The sequence below is a fragment of the Leucopleurus acutus genome (assembly GCF_964270905.1).
Source record: "Leucopleurus acutus genome assembly, chromosome: 12".
NCBI classification, from domain to species: domain Eukaryota; kingdom Metazoa; phylum Chordata; class Mammalia; order Artiodactyla; family Delphinidae; genus Leucopleurus; species Leucopleurus acutus.
The window spans coordinates 18431187-18449209 of NC_139154.1; the positions used below are offsets into that span (position 1 = coordinate 18431187).

The 18023-nt window shown below is 50.7% G+C and overlaps 1 protein-coding gene across 1 annotated transcript in view; it reads left to right on the forward strand.

The window, feature by feature from the left end:
* The window catches only part of CNGA3 (cyclic nucleotide gated channel subunit alpha 3), a gene marked incomplete at its 3' end in the record, with an annotated part of 41220 nt that extends 24357 nt beyond the window's left edge, over positions 1-16863 (forward strand). The window contains exons 5-9 of the mRNA XM_082851236.1: positions 3346-3399; positions 9871-9933; positions 11255-11362; positions 12156-12262; positions 15473-16863. Coding sequence (XP_082707362.1) covers positions 3346-3399; positions 9871-9933; positions 11255-11362; positions 12156-12262; positions 15473-16863 — 1723 coding nt within the window. The remainder of the gene's footprint in view (positions 1-3345; positions 3400-9870; positions 9934-11254; positions 11363-12155; positions 12263-15472) is intronic.
* Positions 16864-18023: the final 1160 nt, after the last annotated feature.

The following is an 18023-nucleotide window of genomic DNA, read 5'->3' on the forward strand; positions in this document are numbered from 1 at the left end:
CGGGAGTGGAAACCCTTTAACCGGAGGCCCCAGCCTCATGGGCAGCTGACCGTGTCCTCCGCGGAGCTCCCGCTAGCGCCCCCTGGAGTTGGTGCTCTCAGAATCGCACCCGGGACGTTAGCCTCACCAATCTCTCCGTTAAAGGACCCTCATCCTACTCACCTTGCACTGTGACCCACCTTGCTAAAAAACTGGGGCTTTTGTACCACGAACCTCAGGGAGTACCTGGATGGTACCCACAATATTATGAATGGGTATACGTACATTCTTCTGGGGAAAAGATCCAAAGGTTGGTTAGAACTTTGAAGGGGAACCATCCTCACCCCAGGTTGGTTTAAGAACCATGGGGAGCACAGTAGGTGGGAGTAGGGTGGGGGATGAGGAGAGTGTCTGCTTTTCAGTAGGAGAAGGGTCTGCAGAACAAGGGCTCTGAGCACCTTGCACGGCCCCTGCCCAGTGGGGAGCTTGTGGCTGGCGCTGTCTGGTGCCTGCAAGTAGAGGAATCTTCAGGGTCTGGACTGACACCCCCCCCAACCCCCCAGCCCCCACCCCCGCACAGAGCTGCTGCCTCCCCTCCCCCTCTTCTCGTGCTCTTGAGAAGTCACCCCAGCCTCTGGTGGGCGGGGAGACCACTGGGCGACCGTGGGTTGAATCCATTGTCGCTGAACAGCAGAGGGTCTCTTTAGGACCCTTGGGGCAGTTGGGGGAGAAGAGGTAACACGTTCAGGGGAAGCAGACCTCCTCTCAGCCTCACAAACAGGAGGACACTTGCTCAGAACCTGTTTTAAGGAAAAAGGGGCTTGAAAAAGATCTTCTGGCTGAATTCCCTAGGTTATGCCAGGGTTTAGAAGACGTAAAGTGTGAGAAAAGAAGCATGATTGTTGCAGAACAGACAGTCCCTGCATAATTTGCTAGAGAAAATGCTGTCTGTTTTGGAGTCAAAGGAACAGAAGGGCTCGGTTGCGGGCCCCTCGAAAAGGCAAAGAAAGCCCCTGGGGAGTAAAGGCCATGAAGCCTCAGGGGAAACAGATGAATCTTTTTGGAGCTTTGATTTTATTTCCAGATTTGGGGCAGGGGGTTATGTTTATTACAGGTTATGCAGTGCATTGCAAAATGTACAAGATGTACAAGCGTATTTAAGATAAATTATGAGAGTTCAAAGAGATGTCTTGCCAGACACATTAGGAGATGTACATTAGTCTTCTCTGCTGGGGAAAGGTGTGAGAATCTCTGGCTGAGAGCCGGAGGCCCAGTGGAGCGGCGTTCTCAGGCTCCCTTTTCCCATGAGCTTGGACTATAAACCCTCGGGCTCCCTGGGCTGTGGGAAGGGGACCGTGGAGGGCCTGGGTGCTGGCTGGATGTGTGCAGGGCCATCCCAGGTTCCCAGGGCCAGGCATCCCAGGCTGTGAGGGAGTACCAGGACCACGAGGCCCACATGCTGTTCGCTGCTGAGCCAGAAAGACAGGAGGGCTGGCAGCTAAGGACGAAGGGAGGGTGGAGGAGGAGGAAAGAGTGGGGGAGGAAAGGAGGTTTGCTAGCAAGCCAGCCAGGCTGGTTCAGTTCCTTTTAGGCAAGCAAAGACTTCCTTGGCTTAATTGATCAAACTTCTTCTCCACAGCTTTAGACTCATGGAGATGAACATTAGACTCTGCCCATTTCCCTATATGACCAGATTAATGGAGGGATGACCCCATCAGAACCAGGCCCCAACTATGCCACCAATGCCTGGTCACTTGCTGGAAGGTTCAGAGTGGGCAGGTGAATGCATAGGTGCAGGATGGGAGCAGATCAATCAGGGAGGCTTCCTGGGGGAAGAAGACTTTGAATTTTCAAGGCCAAGTCCCATCAGCACAGCAAAGTGTATGCAGAGATGGGCCTTAGTTCTCCTGTGGGTTTGGCCTGATGAGATTATGGCAGATTAAGGTGCAGCTCACGGGCAACTGCACCCCAGAGAGCTAAACTTTCCTCCATAATCTCATAGTTTTGATTCCCCAGGGGAGTTTTAGATGATCTGAACCAATCCTGAAACAAGCAGTTAGAGCCACATCCTGGATGGGGAGAGGGAGGCTTGGGAGGGATGAGCAGAAGTACCAGAAAGGCATTTGGCTGGATGTTCAACATCATAGAACAGGTGCCCTGAGAGTCAGGCTGGAGTGTCACCAGCAGCTGGCTCTGGGCCCCGGGGTCTCCTGTCCTGTGAATGGTCTGCAGTCACCACAGACAGGCAAGCTGCCCTCTAGCCCTGTGAGGCCAGGCTGGCTTTCTAAAACCAGCTGTCAAAGATGTGAACTGGCAGGTGAGCTCAGGGAGATCACGCCTTTTCCTAAAGAACATCACCAAGTACTGCCCAATCCAGCTTTCAGTAAACGTGCTTGGTTGTGAAACCAGCCCCCACCTTCTACCAGAGTCTCACATAGATCTGGGATGGCAGGCCCTGGAGTTCTAAGATGAATGTGGGGCAGGGGAAGGGGGAGGATGGGCTGAAACCTGGGGCAACTCTGCCCAGAGTCCTTTTTTTTTTTTAAATTTATTTATTTATTTATTTTTGGCTGTGTTGGGTCTTCGTTGCTGCGCATGGGCTTTCTCTAGTTGCGGCAAGCGGGGGCCACTCTTAATCGCGGTGCGCGGGCCTCTCACTATTGCAGCCTCTCTTGTTGCGGAGCACAGGCTCCGGACACGCAGGCTCAGTAGTTGTGGCTCACGGGCCTAGTTGCTCTGCGGCATGTGGGAACTTCCCAGACCAGGGCTTGAACCCGTGTCCCCTGCATTGGCAGGCAGATTCTCAACCACTGCGCCACCAGGGAAGCCCAAGAGTCCATTTTTTTGTCCTGAGAGCTGGAAGCGGCCCCTGTGATGGGGTTTCCAAGGGAAGGGCCCTGTGACAGCCATGTCTCTGCAGAGGGGGCAGCAAGTTGCTGCTAACTATGTCCATTCTGGTCCAAGGAGCTTGGCCTGTTCACCCAGGAGCACCCAAGGGCAGGCGCTGCGCCGGGTGGTCTCTGTGCCCCCCTGCCATAGCGCCTGGCCCACTGACTGGCACATGCTAAAACTGGAGGACATTGAGAGGAATCGAGGCTAGGATGCTGGATGGGATTCAAAGAGTTAATCCTCAGTCATTCAGAAGCCTCAGTTTACCCAGGTGTTCATCCTCTCCCCTTCACCAACACTAACTAGTCACAAAACAATGTCTGTCCCTGACAATAACAGTTCCCTCTGTTCAAGCTGTGTGGAAAGGCCATGAGACAGGGGATGGGAGTCCCAGAATAACCGCCTGGGGGCAAGGGGTCCCCAGCAATTGGACTTGAGTTCAGATTCCCATGCTGTGCTCTCTTTACCTCCCCGTAGTGACTGGCCCCTGGCCAGAAGCAACACCAATGCCTGCAACAACTCAGAGAAGGAGTGAGTACCTCTGCTCCCTCCCACTCCCTGCGGCCAACCACCTCCCTGTAGACACCCCAGCTTTGTACTGCTACCTCCCCCAAACCCCACCAGACCATTCTAGGGTCCTGCTCCTTCCATTGGAAACCCATCCCCATGGACAAATGGGGAGAGGGACCTGGTCTGTGTGACTTCTTTGGGCAGGTCCTTTTATCTCTGTGTCTCTCATTGTTCTCATCTAGAAAGAGAAGGGGTTGGCTCGGTAAACATTTTCAGTGCTAACACCTCCGTTGCTATGTATCTGAAGGTGCAAAGCTGGAGTCCCTTTACAGAGCAGTGGCTAAACCTCCTTCATGATGAGAATGCACTCTCCATTCTGCATCCTCAGGCTCCTGTGTGCCGGTGAAGTGCCCTTGTCTTCAAGCCAATTCAGGCCAATGTGGAGGGAGTGATCGGGACAGTGGAAAGAGGAGATTTAAATAGTGCCAGAGATTAGCCCCTTGAAACCGTGACCCACCGTAATTCCTTCCTGCCACCCGGTGCTGAGCGGGCAGAGCAGTTTGCTGTGTGATTCTGGCAACATCTCCCAAGAGCCCAAGCAGACAGTGTGCATATGTGTGTGACCATGTTTGTGTGTGAACACGTGTGTGTGTGTGTGCCCCGCTCTCCAGCCTTCCTTTTTAGAACACCGTGGAGGTAGGTAGCGGAGGGGGGTCTCAGCTGAAGCTTAGGGGGGAAAACCATCCGTATCAGCCAAGAAATGCCAACTCCTTGACTTCCGGCCGACCGAGGACTGTGCCGAGGCTTCTTCTTGTTATTTCCCTTTGTTCTTCTGATAGAACTTCTTTCCATTCCCCTCCGTGAACCTTAGTTGCATTTGGGGGCTTTTTTGTTTGTTTTTTAAATGTATTTTTTTAATTGAAGTGAGTTTACAATGTTGTGTTAGTTTCTGGAATACAGCAAAGTGATTCAGTTACACATACGTATATTCTTTTTCAGATTATTTTCCATTATGGTTTATCACAGGATATTGAATATAGTCCCCTGTGCTCTACAGTAGGACCTTGTTGTTTATCCATTCTATATATAATAGTTTGCATCTGCTAATCCCAAACTCCCAGTTGATCCCTCCCCCATCCTCTCCCCCTTAGCTGCATTTTGTTTACATAAATTGGGACATCAAATCCAGAGACCCAAATGCCAACAGTCAAGAAAAATGAAATGATTTAATCTGCAAAATGATAGCTACTGTGATATGTGTTTGATGCCCTTGGAAACCTGGTGTTGAGTCCCGCAGTCAGGCAAGGCTCAGGGCACCAGAAACCATAGGTAGAGGTCCTGTGGGTGGGTCTCCAGGCTTCTCCATCCTGGGGCTGGGATGTGGGCAAGGATGGTGTGGATGCCGTCAGCTACATCAGGCTCTTATAAATCTTTTCCGATGGGCTCGTATCGTGGGTGCACACTGCAGCCAAGGACCGAGGGACAAATTGGGGGCTGCCCCCAAATGGAGCCACCTGGGTACAAAGATACACAAGTAATTCTTGTGGACACCTTCCCCCATTCTTCCACCACATTTCTAGCATTTTCACTTAGTCCCATGGGTTCTGAAAGTTTCTTTCTCCCGATCAATCTGTTCTCAGCCAAAACCAGCCTCATTTTGTAGCTCTGTGTAGGTCCCCTGGGGCAGTGCTGGGTGGATTCCAGGACACAGCTGGATGGCACGGGGTCTTCCCTAGGCCCTCAGCAGGTTGGTAGCCAGAGGAAAGTCCAAAGCTTGTAACCTGGGGCCACAAATCCTGAACAAGGGTGACAGAGCCTGGTGTAATTAAACTCCCAGCAGAGCTAAGTGTGCCCGATAAGCTTGTGGACAGCGCCCTCTGCTGGTGACTTGACATTAAGACTTCAGCTGCAGAAAAACCAGTAGATTCAAGAGAACAGAGGATGGGTGAGTGTCCTTGCTCTTCTCATTTAAAGATTCTAACAACTTTTGTTCTTAGTTTATTAATATGCTCATTGTCAAAAACTTAGAAAACACAGAAAAGCACCCACGAGCATACACCCATAAAAAAGTACACTTTACGTTAGCAGTTGAACCCCATTATCAGAGACAACCCCTCTTCACATGTTGGCAAATATCCCTCCAAGTTTTCTCTAGGCACATATGTTGAATAGATAGATACGTGGATACATAGATACACAGATACATAGACAGATGCAATATGTTTAATGTAGGTACTGGTTAAGAGCATTTGCATCCCAACTCAACCACCTAAGAGCTTTGTGACCTTGAGCAAGTTACCTGACCTCTCTGTGCATCAGTTTCCCGACTTGTGAAATAGGGATTGTAATTGGCATCTTACAGAGTTTTGTTAAGACTAACTATTCTAATACATGTGAAGTGCTTACAACAGTGCCTGGTACATAGTAAATGATCACTCAGTATTGACTACTGTGGGAAGCAGAGGAATTTCACACCACAACCTCACCAAAAGTGTTTCCATCCTAATCCCTGGAACCTGTGAGTGGATTATTTTACATGACAAAGGAGACTTTGCAAATGTGATTGAATTTAAGGACCTGCAGATGGAGAGATTATTCTGGATTATCCAGGTGGGCCCAATGTAATCACATGAGTTCTTAAAAGCAGAAGCGGGAGGTAGGAGAGTGAGTCAGAGATATGAGACGGAAGGAGGAGAGATTCCCAGTGTGAGTGGGACCGTCCTGTCATTGCTGGCTTGGAAGATGGAGGAAGCGGGGAGGGAGGCCTGAGCCACGGATGCAGCAGCCTCCAAAAGCCAGGGATAGCCCTCCATCTACAGCCAGCAGGAGAACAGGGACCTTGGTCCTGAGCTTCAAGGAGCTGGATTCTGCCTGCATTCCCAGTGAGCAGGAAACAGATTCTCTCCAGAGCCTCCAAAAAGGAACACAGCCTGAGGGCACCTTGATTTTCATCCAGTCAGATTATACGACTTCTTCCAATCTCCAGAACTGTAAGAGAATGAATTTGGGTTGTTCTAAGATACTACACTTGTGGTAATTTGTTATGGCAACAGTGGAAAATCAATAACACAGCTTTCAATCCCAGAAGTGGAGTGCTGCTGTAACAAATACCTAAAATGTGGAAGTGCCTTCAGAATTGACCCCAGGCAGGATCTAGAAGAACTTTAAGGAGCGTGTTTTTGTTAAAAAAGCCTAGATTGCTTTGAACAGGTTGTTAAAAGACATATGAATGTTAAAGACTCTACCAGTAGCACAGGGAGATCAGCTCGATGCTTTGTGACGACCTAGAGGGGTGGAATAGGGAGGGTGGGAGGGAGGGGATGTGGGGATATATGTGTATATATAGCTGATTCACTTTGTTGTACAGCAGAAACTAACACACCATTGTAAAGCAATTCTACTCCAATAAAGAGGGAAAGAAGTGGGGAACAATCATCAGAAAAAAAACTACAGCAGTGAGGGTTCAGAAGGAAAAAGGGGGAGCATTACAGAGAAAACCTAAGCTGCCTACATACTTAATACCTAAATGGTCGAGACAGACTGTTAGCAGAAGCCTGGACTTCAGGGGTGCTGCTGGCGAGGGCTCCTAAGGACGTGAGCAGCAGGCTTTTAGAACCTGAAGGAGAGGGGATTCATGTTGTTCAGTGGCAAAAAGCTGAGCAGGATTATGCCCCACAAGTAAGGGGGAAGCAGAATTCGTATGCAGTGAGCTTGAATATTTAGCTGAGGACATTTCTGAGCTAAGGTACCGAGGGTGCAGCCTGGTTTATTCTTGCTGTTGATGGTAAAACTCAAGAAAGAAATTGAGGGAAGAACTGCTAAATGAAAAGGAAACAAGACGTGATGACTTGGGAAGCTCTCAGCCTGCTCAGATGGCAAAAGAGAGTAAGTTTTAAAAAGTCACTGTCAGGAAAGCACGCCTTCAGGCAAAAGCCGAGGATGCGGCTGAACCTCTGCTAATAACTTGGAGATCGAAAGCTCTGAGTCTCCAGTCACATAGAAGACCCTCTGAAGAGGCCGAGGGCGTGAAGCACGGCTCATCTCAACAGAAGCCAAAACTAGAGGAGAGATTTCTCAGAAAGATCTGTGGACGAGCCTCTGTCTAGCGGAGTGGATCCCTCCGGTATACATGACCCATTAAGGTCTAGGAGATTTTATGGCAGCAGAAACGCTGCCAGCTTGGAGCTGAAGGATAGAAACAGTACAAAATGAGGGAGAACTGTTAGACCTCTAAATTCTAGTTGCAGAAAGCAGGCTGGTAAAAAACTACTCAGCTTCAAGCAGGTGCTACCTTTCATGAAAAAGGAAGGATGACTGAGGGCGGGGTCATGAGCTATAGGGGTTTATTCTCAGGCCTTGAAACCTACTGGCCCGTGGCCCTGCTGGATTTCGAAATCACTTGGAACCCCTGACTGCTTTTGTCCTCCCATCTCCTTCTCCCTTGCTGAACTAGAATATCTACACCTGGTGTCCTATGCCTTCTCCTGTGTTTATGGAGGTGATTCGTTTCTTTAGTGCCACAGGTAGGGAGGACTCGTGTCTCAAATGATTCACACCCAGAGTTCCCACACACCTGATTTAGATGATGAGATTTGGGACTTCTGAACTGATGAGACTTAGATGATAATTTTGGACTCTGAGTTGATGCTCTAATGGGATGAGGCTGGGGGATCTTGGAATGGGGGTGAAGTCATTTTGCACATGGGATGCAAGGAAATCTTTGAGGGCCAGTGAAGACTGTAGTAGGTAGCCCGGAGGTGCCCATATGCTAATCCCCACATCCTGTGACTATGTTACCTTACATGGCGAAAGGGAGTTTGCAGATGTCATGAAGTTTAAGGACCTTGAGATGGGGAGATTTTCCTGGCTTATCAAGGTGGACCCAGTCGAATCACATGCATCCTTAAAAGTGGAGAACCTTTCCCAGCTGCAGAGAGATGGCATCTTGAGAAGGACTCAACCCGCTGTTGCCGGCTTTTGAAGATGGAGGAAGGGCGCCATGAACCAAGGATGCAGCAGCCCCTAAAAGCTGGGAATGTCCTCAGCTTGCAGCCAGCAAGAAAATGAGGATATTGGTCCTATAATTGCGAAGAACTGAATTCTGCAAACAATCCAAGTGAGCAGGAAACAGTTTCTTCCCTAGCGTCTTCAGAAAGTATTACGGCCCTGCCGACACCTTGACTTCGGTGAGACCCCTACCAGATCTCTGACCTACAGATCTGCAAGATCATACATTTGGGCTGTTTTAAGCCACTAAGTCTGTGGTAATTTGTTCCGGCAGCAACAGAAAACTAGTACAGCTATTATTAGAAAATCTTTTGTAGTCTACTTTTTAACTTAGCGAGATCTGAGGAACATTTTCCCCTGTCACTGAATATTCTTCCACAACCTCGTCGTAAGTGGCCTCATAGAATTCTGTGGTTGATGAAGAATTTCCTCTGTTGTATGATCAGATTGTTTGTGCTGTGACTTAGAAATAATGGTGGTGATGATTCTTCTGTATGCATGTTTGCACACACCTTTGATTATTTCCTGGGGAAGTGCTGTGTAAAGTGCATGGGTCCTTTTCAACGAGTGTTTAATTAGCAGACACTTATTTCTCAGCCCTTCCTTCCTCCAGGGGAAGGAACAGGGGAATCAGAAGGGCCTGCGGGTGATTCCGGGGTGCCCTGAGGCAGGCAGGCTCTTTTACCCTCCACCCTTGTTTCCTCGGCTGTTCAGTGGGTAATCGTGCCTTGCAGGACTACTGTGACCGTTAATAGGTAACCCTTGTAACTGTGTCCAGCCCATGAAGGACGTGCAACAAAGAAGGGGAAGCAGAGCAAAGCTGTGCGTTGAGGAAACATCTGCCCTTACAGGCCCTTCCTGCCAATGCAGACAGGAGGGCGAGGCCCCACCTGCAACGCCACATCCAGCAAAGTCTGGAAGCGTCTGAGCGTGGCTGCATTTGCCTCAGACGACTTGAAGACTTGCTGCTGCACAGCACACCTGTGCCTGCCTAAGGATCTTGCTTCCTTTCTGTCCCCTGGCTTTCCCATCAAGGGCCAGGTTTTCATGTGACCCCAGAACAACGGAAAAGCCACCCCCTTTCCTCAGAACAAAGAGCGTTCCATGTGACTCCCAAAACTCTGAGTGACTTTTCCACCCTAAAGGTGTGGATTTGGGTTTATTTCCCATTACCTCAAAAGTTTCCAGTCTCAAGCTGCTGTGACTTTCTAGGGACTCACGGAAATAGGTCAGAAATTGTAGAATATTAGACTGAACCGTTGTGTACATTTCAATGGATACTTCAGTGGAGGTGGTACCCTCCCCCTTCAGGAATAATAATAATGATATTATTCATGAAACCAACAACCTCATTTCATCCCAGTGTACTAGAAAGATTGGTTTCCTGCACCACGCCCTCTCCCCCGTGTCACTGTGGCCTACCCTCTCCCCGTGGTAATGACCTTGGTGTATGAAAATTGCTAAATGTCACCCTGTGTCATCCAGTGACAAGGCGAAAAAGGAGAAAGAAAAAAAGGAAGAGAAAAAGGAAAACCCAAAAAAGGAGGAGTAAGTACTGGGAGAAACTGCCCCCCAAAGAGGGGGTTCCATGGTCACAGCAGGCCTGCTTCCACACCACCCGGCCCTGGCCCTGGGGAGGAGAGAGATGCAATCAGGCCTTAGGGTCAGCCCTGGAGAGAGGGCTGCTTAGGGCTACAGAAAAGGAGTTGGTCTCAGGCAGGCATCAGGCCTGCTGAGATCACGTGAGGGTCTCGTTCTGCAGGGAAGGTCGGGGAGCCCAAAGGGGGGCTTGTAGGTAGGCAGGTTTGCCTACAGCCTCAGGTGAGCAGTTCGGGGCTTCCCTGGGAGCCTGCTCCGGTGCCCTCCCCTTGGGCATTCTGTTTGCCCACAAGGTGGCCGTCCACACAGTGGAGTACGCGGAGCCCTTTTCCTGGGTACTAGAAAACTATATTCACAAACTTTAATCCAAACCCAGTGGCAATGAGTGTTGGGAACGTCCAAAGCCCAGTTAATCAGCTGCTGATCTCAGACTTGAGTTGCTGAGTTGAGGTGAAAACAGGCAACGCAGGGTCTCCTCTGGGGCGCGGGAGCAGCTCTGCAGGCCTAGGCGGGCATGGGGGGCAGATGGGGTGGGGGAGGAGACGCGTGGACCCAAAGAAAGATCTCCAGTACCGCCTATAAATTCCAATCCTCCGAAAATCCTGAAAATAAACACCGAAAGCACCCTAAGCTATTTCTTCCATTCAGTGTTGGCTGACACCTCGATGATTCCCAGGTTGGTGGTTTTTGGTGGAGAGGCAGGAAATGTCTTTAGAACATCTGCACGATTGCAGTTAGTGAGGTGGAGAGAGCACGTTCCCAAGGGAGAGCTCTGGGCTCCCAAGCTCCCAAGTTCAGTCCAGAGAGGAGCTGTCTCAGAACCACCCAGGACAGTGATTAAGTGCACATTTCCAGACCCCAGTCCTGGAGGGGTCTGGCTGGGCCTGAGAGCTGGCATTTTCACAGAGCTCCCCGAGGTGGTTCCAACATCACTGTGCTCCCGTTTCCTCCTCGGCACCCTGAAGGCTATGGATGATACCCCGGGACATGGGAATGTCATCACTGTAGTTTTGTAGTCACCGGTGGCTTCCTGGGGCGCTGAGCTGGGAGAGAAGGCCTTCGGAGTCTGCCTTGCTCCCAGCCTGGGTGGGGGCACCCATACAGGGACACCCATGTGACCCCCCCGGGACTGACCGCACCCTATCTGGGAAGCCATCTCTAGCTGAATCCCGCAGTTTCCCTGGGGTCTCTAAGCTAGGCCGGGTCTCTAAGCCTTTCCAAAGCTGTGGTCTTCCAGCACACTGTGCTGCTTGTGTGTCGGTGTTTCCAGAAAGAAGAAGGACACCACCGTGGTGGACCCCTCCAACAACATGTACTATCACTGGCTGACCATCATCGCCGTGCCCATCTTCTACAACTGGTGTCTGCTTGTTTGCAGGTAGGGGTGTGGGGCGGGGCCTCAACATAGAGCTCTGAGTCCCTGGCAGCCACCATCCAGCTGCATGTGCCTCAGTTCCTCCTGGGTTCCCTGAAAGCCAGGTGGAGGCCTGGCTTTGAGATCAAAACCATGGTCCTGGCACCTTGGAGCCTCCTTGATGGAGTTGCAGGAGGAAGATGCAAGGGCGAGCCGTTGCTCTTCTGAGGGGAAGTGGGAGGGGCTGGGTCACTCCTGAGCTGACCTGCAGGACAGGGATGCAGGCGCCAGGCGACATTTTCAGGCTGTTGGCTGTGGGCTTTGGGTTTTCTGAGCCGGTTGGGATGCAGGGTGAGCTGCTGCTCTTGTGAGGGCGGCCGGGGCCTCGGGGTGCTCCCAAACTGCTAATTTGTGGGGACGGATGTGGCTTGTTCTGTTGTTAATCTCTCAGAAATTGTCATATCTTTGTTGGCATTTAAAGGCCCCAGAAAGGGCAAGTTCTCAGCCCCTTCATCTGAGGCCTGGATGAACTGCTCCCCGGCCAGGGGAGGGGAGCAGTCTTGTCGCTACTGCTGCGAGGCAACGGGGCCCACTCTTTGGGGTCAGTCCCAGCTCTTCTTAGGAGCCCGGTGACCTTGAGACAGAAAAGCTTCTGAGAGCCTGGGTCCCCTCATCGGGGCTGGGACGCTGATGCTGGGGTGCAACCCTGTGGGCTGGGCTGTTAGCGGGATGAGCTGACCCCAGGTTTGTAGCACAGAGCTGCTGCCCGCCTTGGTCCCGCCCCGCTACACACCTGCCCCTTCTCACGCTTGTTTAGGGCCTGTTTTGATGAGCTTCAGTCTGAGCACCTGATGCTTTGGCTGGTCCTGGACTACTCAGCCGACTTCCTCTATGGCTTCGATGTGCTAGTCCGAGCCCGGACAGGTGAGTGGGCCCAGGGCCGCAGACCCCACAGCATGGTTCGGGGGCCACCTGGGGGCCACAGGGCAGGTTCAGGGAGATCCAGAATGGTAGCCCTTGGAGTCCCTCTTCTTGGACAGTCAGAGGAGCCAGGGCATGTTACCCCATGGCTTTTAGATGAGGTGTAATATACTAAAAGTATATTAGTTTCAGAACTAAAATCTAAAACAGGGCCTAGAGGGATATGACTTCCTTCGATTAAGACAGGTTAGGACCTGGGACCCTCTACCAGAGAGCTTGCACTTGCCGCTAGACAAACATCTCCTCTAGCAACGGGACACAAAGAATCTGTAAAGGACTAAAAATAACTACATGTATGTGCAGACCACCTAAGCCCCCCCTCCAGCCCAACCCACCAACCCACCCCCATATCCTTTAAGGGACAAGCTCGCTCCCACCCCTCAGGGAGCAAACAAGGCCACCTGCTATTGTTTTCGCTCCCTTGTGCTGCAGCATGAGTCCCAATAAAGGCCTGAATTCCTCATCTGGACTCTTATCAATTTCTGTTGATTAAAGAGTCCAAGGACCCCAGTCGGTAACAAGATCACCTCTAGTTGTGAGTGGGGGCTAAAGCCCCACCCATGCCTCAGTCTCCAAGCTGGGCCTCCTTGGGCCTCCTTTTCCTTATTTTCACAAAGACATCACATATGCTGGTGGAGGCCCTGCTTGTCATTTCCAAGATTTTTAAACTAAAAACTGTGCCATGGTTGTGGATACAAAAACCACTGGATCACAGCAAAACCTCAGGGTGGCTTCATGGTGTACAAAGCATTCCAAGCACGTCTTGTTTTCTCATGAGAACTGCTGCAGAAGACAAGAAGTGTAGACATGGTTATCTCCATCTTACTGCTTTAGAGACTGGGGCCCAGAGATGCTGAGTGGCCAGCCTAAAGGCCACAGTCACCACCCAGCAGGCCAGATGGGTGGCCCCCCTGCTCCAGAATTAGTGCCCTGCATCATAACTTAGAAGATCTCAAGAACACAGCTTGAGGCTTGCCTGGGTGACTTGGCCAGTCCTGGTGGCCTGCCACTCCATGGTTACACGAGCCTATGGAGATGCAAGAGCCCCGTGGGTGGCTGACTGGTTGGGGGGACTCCCTGCATCAATCAGGCTTCAGTGGGACAGGCAGCCCTCACCCAGACATCGACCCCACCCCTTTTTGTGCTTGGTATTGTCCTTGGCAATCTAAGATTCAGCAGAAGGCTGGGAGAGAGAGGGGGACAGGTAGGCACAGACACCAAGAGGCCATGGATCATACTCCAGGAGGAAAAATAGTCAGAATTGAGACAAGATTATTAAGGAGGCGTTGAGGAGTCCCAAGGCACACGAGTGCAATGTAATGATCTAGGCACTCAATAAACACAAGTGTAACCAGACAAATAGGGGATGGGGAGCTGTGAAGCCAGGTGTCCCTAACATGAGACGACAAACTTGATGTTTGCTTTTCACAGAGGGGGCAGTCCTACCTCGGTCTAGCCCTCGAAGTGTGGCCCTGGACCAGCAGCATCACCTGAAAGTTGTTAGAGATGCCCCAGACCTATGGGACCAAACTCTGGGGACAGGTCCAGCTCTGTGACTTACAGAGCCCATGATGTGTTGCTGTTGCTCACCCAGATCTAAGAAGCATTTGCTACATTAGTCTCTCCACTCTTTTGCATGTTTGAAAATGAAAGAAAGAAAGGAAGAAAGAGGGAGGGAGGGAAAGGAAGGGAGAGAGGGACGAAGGGAGACGGCAGGTCATGGCCTGTTTGGTGGATTTCACCAGTAATAACGCTTCACGACTGCCAAGGTCCAGCCCATCTCCAGACCAGGGTGGGTCCCAGGCTTCATGTGTTTTCAGAGCCCCTTGGGTGACAGTAATGTGCAACCAGGAAGGAAAACCACTGTGCTCCTGGGCAAGGTTTTAAAAAGATAGGTTGCAGGACGTCCCTGGTGGCTCAGTGGTTAAGAATCCACCTGCCAATGCAGGGGGCACGGGTTCGAGCCCTGGTCCGGGAAGATCACACATGCCGCGGAGCAACTAAGCCCATGCGCCACAATGACTGAGCCTGTGCTCCAGAGCCTGTGAGCCACAACTACTGAGCCTGCGTGCTGCAACTACTGAAGTCTGCGCGCCTAGCGCCCGTGCTCCACAACAAGAGAAGCCACCGCAATGAGAAGCCCACGCACCGCAGCAAAAACCCAATGCAGCCATAAATAAATAAATAGAGTTTAAAAAATAAATAAATATAAATAAATAAAAAGATGGGTCATACGCCATCAGTGATTTGTAAAGTCAGTTTGCTAGGCCATGACCAGTGTTTTCAATTTTTTTTCATAAATTTATTTATTTTTGGCTGCGTTCAGTCTTCATTGCTATGTGCAGGCTTTGTCTAGTTGCATCGAGTGGGGGCTACTCTTTGTTGTGGTGCATGGGCTTCTCACTGCGGTGGCTTCTCACGTTGCGGAGCATGGGCTCTAGGTGTGCAGGCTTCAGTAGTTGTGGCTCACAGGCTCTAGAGTGCAGGCTCAGTAGTCGTAGCGCAGGCTCAGTAGTTGTGGCGCACGGGCTTAGTTGCTCCGTGGCATGTGGGATCTTCCCGGACCAGGGCTCGAACTCATGTCCCTTGCATTGACAGGCAGATTCTTAACAACTGCACCACCAGGGAAGCCCTCAAATTTTTTATTGTTAATATTTTCAAACATATACAAAACTGAGACAGTAGTGTTATGAATCCCAACATACCCTTACCCAGCTCCAAATGTTATCAACATTTTGCTCATCTTTTTTCATTTATCCTCCCACTCCCTGTTCTTGTATGGAGTTTTTTAAGGCAAATCTCAGACAGTAACCACGTTAGCATGTAACCTTAACTAGGGTCCCATTTTTTAAGTATAACTTCCATTTATCTCTGAAAAATTTAATAAGCATTCCTTACTACCATCAAATACCCAATCCACATTCAAATTTACCTAACTGATCTATGTTTTTAATTGAACAAAATAGATTAGATCGTTGAATAGAAAATCCCAGAGTGCATTTCCTGTAGTAATGGTATGTGTGGTTTGTGGAAGTTGTTTCTTTTATATATGTATAACCACGTTTTGTGTGGTCTTGAGGTGAGATACCTGTCTGCGGGCCATGGTCATAAAAAGGCCTCTTTGATGCCCACGTGATCTGTCTTCTTCATCAGGCTTCCTGGAGCAAGGCTTGTTGGTCACGGATGCCAACCGGCTGTGGAAGCACTACGCAAAGACCTTGCACTTCAAGCTGGACATGTTGTCCCTGGTCCCCACGGACCTGGCTTATTTTAAGCTGGGCATGAACTACCCAGAACTGAGGTTCAACCGCCTACTAAAGTTGGCCCGGCTCTTCGAATTCTTTGACCGCACAGAGACGAGGACCAACTACCCCAACATGTTCAGGATTGGGAACTTGGTCTTGTACATCCTCATCATCATCCACTGGAACGCCTGCCTCTACTTTGCCATTTCCAAGTTCATTGGTTTCGGGACCGACTCCTGGGTCTACCCAAACATCTCAAACCCAGAGTATGGGCGCCTCTCCAGGAAGTACATTTACAGTCTCTACTGGTCTACCTTGACCCTGACCACCATCGGCGAGACCCCACCCCCTGTGAAGGATGAGGAGTATCTTTTTGTGGTCCTCGACTTCCTGGTGGGTGTCCTGATTTTTGCCACCATTGTGGGCAACGTGGGCTCCATGATCTCGCACATGAACGCTTCGCAGGCTGAGTTCCAGGCCAAGAGTGACTCCGTCAAGCAGTACATGCAATTCCGCAAGGTGACCAAGGACTTGGAGACACGGGTGATCCGGTGGTTCGACTACCTGTGGGCCAACAAGAAGACGGTGGATGAGAGGGAGGTGCTCAAGTGCCTCCCCGACAAGCTGAGGGCCGAGATCGCCATCAGCGTGCACCTGGACACTCTGAGGAAGGTCCGCATCTTCCAGGACTGCGAGGCGGGGCTGCTGGTGGAGCTGGTGCTGAAGCTGCGGCCTGCGGTGTTCAGCCCCGGGGATTATATCTGCAAGAAGGGGGACATAGGGAGGGAGATGTACATCATCAAGGAGGGCAAGCTGGCTGTGGTGGCTGAGGATGGGGTCACCCAGTTCGTGGTCCTCAGCGATGGGAGTTACTTTGGTGAGATCAGCATCTTGAACATCAAGGGGAGCAAGTCGGGGAACCGCAGGACGGCCAACATCAGGAGCCTCGGTTACTCGGACCTGTTCTGCCTCTCCAGGGACGATCTGATGGAGGCGCTCACTGAGTACCCTGAGGCCAAGAAGGCGCTGGAGGAGAAGGGGCGGCAGATCCTGATGAAGGACAACCTGATCGACGAGGACCTGGCCAAGGCCGGGGTGGACCCCCAGGGCATCGAGGAGAAGGTGGAGCATCTGGAGTCCTCCCTGGACACCCTGCAGACCAGGTTTGCACGGCTGTTGGCTGAGTACAGTGCCAGCCAGATGAGAGTGAAACAGCGGCTCAGCCAACTGGAAAACCAGGCAAAGCTCAGCCTCCCGCCTGACGGGGATGCTCCACAAACAGAGGCCAAACAACAGTGAAGACGCAGAGGTCTGTCTCCCGCTTCCCAGAGCCAGCTGTCAGTGTGATGCTGCACGGCGCGGGACCTGGCCAGGGTTGAATTCCAGCTTTCCTTACCCTTTGCGAGCTGCATGGCCTCAGTTTCCTCATCTAGAAAATGGGACTCTTTACATCTGCCCCCGTTAAGGGGCAGGTTGCTGTGAGCTCCACAAGAAGCACTGCGTGCAGCAGGGCTTTGTAAAGTGTGAGGTGTCCCCTGCTCAAGAGGATGAAAGTGTGAGCACAAAACTCTTTTAATATTTATCCACGGGGAATTTTTAGACTTTTGAACTTCATTTTTTTTTTTGTTATAAGTAGAAGATGATTTAGTCACCCACCCGCTCCTGCCCCTCACTTCACCCCCTTCTGCTGAGGGAGATGTAACAGAATCTGAAGTACATGTGGTAACTCAAATTCAATACACGAGACAGTTTGGGGCTTGTTTCTGACTCTGGTACATCCTCGTGTGCTCTTTGGGATCCTAGAAACCCTGGCCATTGGTGCTGCAACAAGCACAAGGGATAAAGCCAGGTCTCCCCAGTTGAGGTCACTTCGAGTCTGAGAAGCAAATCCAGGCTCCCTGCCATCCAGCTGCTGTGAAACCGGAATCTGTTTCATAGAAAAGAGCATCTCCGTTAGGGAAAGAGACATCTCCTAACTCGCCAGAGGGGTTCAAACACAACCTCTCTCTTGGCACCTGAGTCAGGGTTCTGGGGTAGCCTGTTCTGACTTGGTGGGGAGAGTTATGTGGAGGGGAAAGGCTCCCAGATTGGAGGTTGGAATGGGGTCCTAAGCCAAACAAGCTGACCACTAGGACTTTTAGGAGATGAGACCCTTAGGTCATGTCTTTGCAAACTGCTCCTTGACCCCTGAAGAGGAAGCCTTGCTGTCCCTTGGAATTACATCCTGAGGCAAAGCTCTTAGCTGAAAATGTGCAGAGTGTAGAACCTAGCTCTTTTTGTCTAATCCAGTAAATAGTATTGCATTAACATTTTATATAAGATATCTCTAGATTTGGGTTCTATGTTTGTGAATTATTACCTTAATGGTCCATCCTTTGCTTAATACACATTGTAAATTACCCAAAGACGAGTCACTCTCCTGATGCAGAGAAGCCGTATATGTAGGTTTTCCTGATCCT